Raw genomic sequence first — 4095 nt, forward strand, 5'->3', positions numbered from 1 at the left:
AGATGCTTGTTTGTGCTTTGTCTCAATAAAGTGATGAGTTGATGTGTGCTTTCGGGTAAATCATGTCATGTTTTTCCTCTGTGTGGAACACATCGAGCAATGATAACAAACCCGATTCAGCCTGATATGCATGTGTGAGCTAACTGAGTATCACTGCCTTTTCAGTCTATTATATGCATACTGGGATATTCATATAAAACAGCTTCTTGCTAAAACAATGATTTTTGTTTTAATGAAATTAAATATCTTTATTTGACAATATATTTATGTCATTTTGTATGTAATCTTTTGCACACGTTTGAGCACTGATTCTAGACATGGGACAAAACCTTTCCCATCATTGTTCCTATACCATTAGTTTTGCAGATATCAACATATACACTCTAAAATTAATCAAAAGATTCAAACCTTATTATTAAACAAACATTATCACTAGAATGTTAACTCAAATGTAACATTTCAGTTGTTTCTCTGTTTATCAAAGCTGAGTTAAAAATATATTACATTTTAGAATTTTGAATTAAAAAAAAAACAACGAAGAGGCTCATTTTGAAAAATTTTGGTAACACTTTATTTTAAGGTCTCTTAGTTGCTTATTAGCATGCATATTACTAGAATATTAGCCATTTATTAGTACTAATTAAGCACATATTAATGCCTTATTCTACATTACCTTATTCTACATCCCTAATCCTACCCAATACCTAAACTAAACAACTACCTTACCTACTATTAATAAGCAGCAAATGAGGAATTTGTTGAGGGAAAAGACGTAGTTAATAGTGAATAAGAATAAGTTTATTCTAAAGTGTTACCAAAATTGTTATAGGTTTCACAGTTGCTTTTTGTCATCATATCAACATTCATAATTCTTGTATTTTCACAACCATTGCATCAACTCTGTTACCCACGTTTTAAAGAAATTCTTTGCAAGTACACTGTGAAGAGCTAACAACATTAGACCAACAAATTTGATATTTTTTTAATGTGTTATTTGCAGAATATGATTATTTTGTCAATAGCGTAACAACTTGGCTGCATTTGGAATCACATACTTCCAAATATAGTTTCAATATCTTTTGTTTTTTCTCTTTTATTTATGTATGTATGTATGCTTATTTTGATATTTCAAATAATGCCGTTGAGTAGACACTCATTTGGATACTGTCTTGTATTCTCAATACATGTTGGCACATCAATCCAAAAAAATTGTTTGTTTTCAGCCCTGTAGCTTGTTTAGTCGCAGTGCTCGAGAATCAGTGCACAGTGTTCTCTGAGCTGTGTGGATTTCCAAAACCTACGATCAACATGATTACACATGTCTCTTGCAGGTATTAGAGTGAAGCTCCTCTCATAAAATGCTCATTCCCTTCAGCTGTTGCCCATGTGCTCAATCACGCCATCGAGGATGAGCTCATTTATTTTGGTAAACACACATTGTCCACGTTTTTCAAAGGAGACCCTGCAGGCTGCTCAGAGAACATTCACTGGTGCAGTCATAGGGGGTGGAGTCGAAACTTGATGTGCATGTGAAAGTACGGTGGGAGGAGTTACACCACAGTCACTCGATACAAGGGATGACATCCCTAAAATAACCCTGCAAAGGGTATATAGGACCCTGCTTTAACCTTCACTGTCAGAAGAGCAGACTGTGCACACCGTGCAATAAAGTTGATGAAACAAGTGATGATGGGACAGATAAACTAACAAAACTTCACAAGAAAACAAATCCCCTCACCAAGGAACAGATTCCTCTGGAAAAGTGACATTATTTCGGGCTTGAAGCGGATTGTAAACACTGAAGACAGTGTGAACCCAAAGTGAAGGTTCAAGATCCCCCTGGCCCAAAAAAAGGATTTACTCTTGCGTGGAGCTTGACTTGAGTTTCAGAGTTTATTTTGTCCTCCTCTTGAGCCTAAAGCTGAGGGGGAGGCAAAGCCGTGGCGTCTGCGGAAATGAAGTACAGCTACCAGTACCCGGTGTCACAGTACACACGCTCCAACACACACTACACTTCCACTCATTACACACCGTCACACTACTCCAGCAGCTCATACTCACCTGGCTACTACAGTCCTACAAAGTACAGCCCTACTACACTCCACACACCATCATACTACACTCCACCGGCTTACACACCTGCGTACAAGCCCACCTCCACTTACACCCCCATCTATAGCAAGCCGTCCCGGCAGAGCAGCTCGGCCCGGACAAGCGTACAGCACACTCCTACTGTAGTCCTCAAACCTGCCCGGGCTGTGCACTTCACAAATGATGTTGTATTCCAGGATTTAGTCCGACACAGTGAGCTGGAACAAATCGGTCGGTTTATGAGGGCGAGGAAAGTGCGTCTGGACACCATCTTCCATTCTGGTGAGTGAACCTCACCTTGCATACATCCAGTGCAAACAAATTCATACACTTGTATCGCCAATCCCGAAACTCAGAGGTGAAGTGTGTTAAATTGAAGTAAACTAATCGTAGGTCGACTTCCTATAGAGTGTAAACTCTTTTATGGTGTGATTAAAACATAGATCAAACATAGCGTTCTGACATGTCAACTTCTGGTTCAACCAATGGTAGGAAGTTGGGGCAGGGCCAGTGGGGGTCAAGGTTAAGCTTCGGCAGTTATGGTGCATCTAAGTCATGTTGGAAAAATAATATTTATGTGTTGATTGCACATGAACGTCCCCAAAAAGTCAATGAAAACTCAAGATTTTCTTGGGGGATGTCAGTGGGAAAACATGTTAAACGCAATGGATGCAGCATCTGTATTGATGGTAAATTTTTCTGAGAGTGTATATTGTTGTAGATTTTTTTGGCTTATATTTTTATATGTTAACATCAAGGAGTTCTAATATAGAGTGATAAGTCGCATGAGGGCTCAGGTGATTGGTTACAAAATTTTCCAGAAATTATTGCATATGGTGGAAGAATTCAAATCACAGATTTCCATAGCTGTATGCACCAGCTGAGCAACTGGCATTAAGATGAATGGGAACATAAATGGATAGCTCTCTCAGGTATATTAAACCTCCTTGGGAAGGACGTTTGCCAACTAATGGAAAATTCGGGAATGTTTGGGATTATTTTGCAATTATGATTGGTGTGGCACAGAAATTACACACTAAACTTTGAAAATTAATAAATGGTTTTTGATTTGTCTGTTTAGGGAGAAAGAGCTTATTGCATTTGTTTGAGTCTGAGGTATTTTCTGGAAAGGTTTAACCTCACTGCTATCAGGAAAGAGAAATTGAGCAGCCCACCCTAACAAAAGCTGGCTTTTTCTCAGGAATGGCAGCGCTCCATGAAGCCGTGCTCTCAGGAAACCTGGAGTGTGTGAAGCTTCTGATAAAATACGGAGCTGACGTTCATCAGAGGGACGAGAACGGCTGGACACCACTTCATATGGCGTGCAGCGACGGTTATCCTGAGATTGCACGGTGAGAGCAAACGTACACGCTCATACTCCTACAAGCAAGTCTGAAAACCAATTAGTATTGCATTAAATTAAAACCTTGCAAAAATTAATGGATTTCATTTGCATGACATGAATTTCATGTACATGAAAACCATGGCAGAACTCGAAATAACATATTTAACATTTTTAATTTAATTGGCCTACATTTTTATTGTAGCATTGGGTTGAGGAACACAGCCAATAATTATAATAGCTTAGCATTCATTTTATCCCCCTTGTGAAAAACATGCTTAACTTGTTTAGTACTTCAAAACTTAAAAGAATATATTAAAAAAAAAACTGGATTTGCAGGTACTATAATTAGGAAATAAAAGGTCACTTAAGTGATTTTAAAGAGAGACACTTTCATGACTGTTTCACAGTACACTTTTAAAAAGTGCACTTTGTAATAATGTCAGACGTTTTACTTTAAAATACATTTTAAATCATAATGTTTTCATATTCTTTTGTCATGTTCTAAAGAAGTAAACTTATGTCGATGGATACTTAAAGGCACAATATGTAAGATTTTTTTATTAAAATATCCAAAAACCACTAAAACAGTGTTATATATTTTGCTGACTTGTGTACTTACATTATCCCAAATGTTTCGAAGAATGTTTAAATCCAGAGAA

At 37.6% G+C, this 4095-nt stretch overlaps 1 protein-coding gene across 2 annotated transcripts in view; it reads left to right on the plus strand.

Annotated features, from left to right (window-relative positions):
- Window positions 1-1654: 1654 nt before the first annotated feature.
- Window positions 1655-4095, plus strand: part of LOC107654574 (protein phosphatase 1 regulatory subunit 27-like) — a 13427-nt gene continuing 10986 nt past the window's right edge. Inside the window, exons 1-3 of one of the 2 annotated variants that reach the window (XM_016441709.1) lie at window positions 1655-1859; window positions 1902-2373; window positions 3293-3443. In XM_016441709.1, coding sequence (XP_016297195.1) covers window positions 1956-2373; window positions 3293-3443 — 569 coding nt within the window. In that variant the 5' untranslated portion in view covers window positions 1655-1859; window positions 1902-1955. Of the gene's footprint in view, window positions 2374-3292; window positions 3444-4095 lie in introns of both variants that reach the window. The other variant, XM_016441708.1, reaches the window with a different exon arrangement.

The sequence above is a fragment of the Sinocyclocheilus anshuiensis genome, unplaced genomic scaffold, assembly GCF_001515605.1.
Source record: "Sinocyclocheilus anshuiensis isolate Anshui unplaced genomic scaffold, SAMN03320099.WGS_v1.1 scaffold787, whole genome shotgun sequence".
NCBI classification, from domain to species: domain Eukaryota; kingdom Metazoa; phylum Chordata; class Actinopteri; order Cypriniformes; family Cyprinidae; genus Sinocyclocheilus; species Sinocyclocheilus anshuiensis.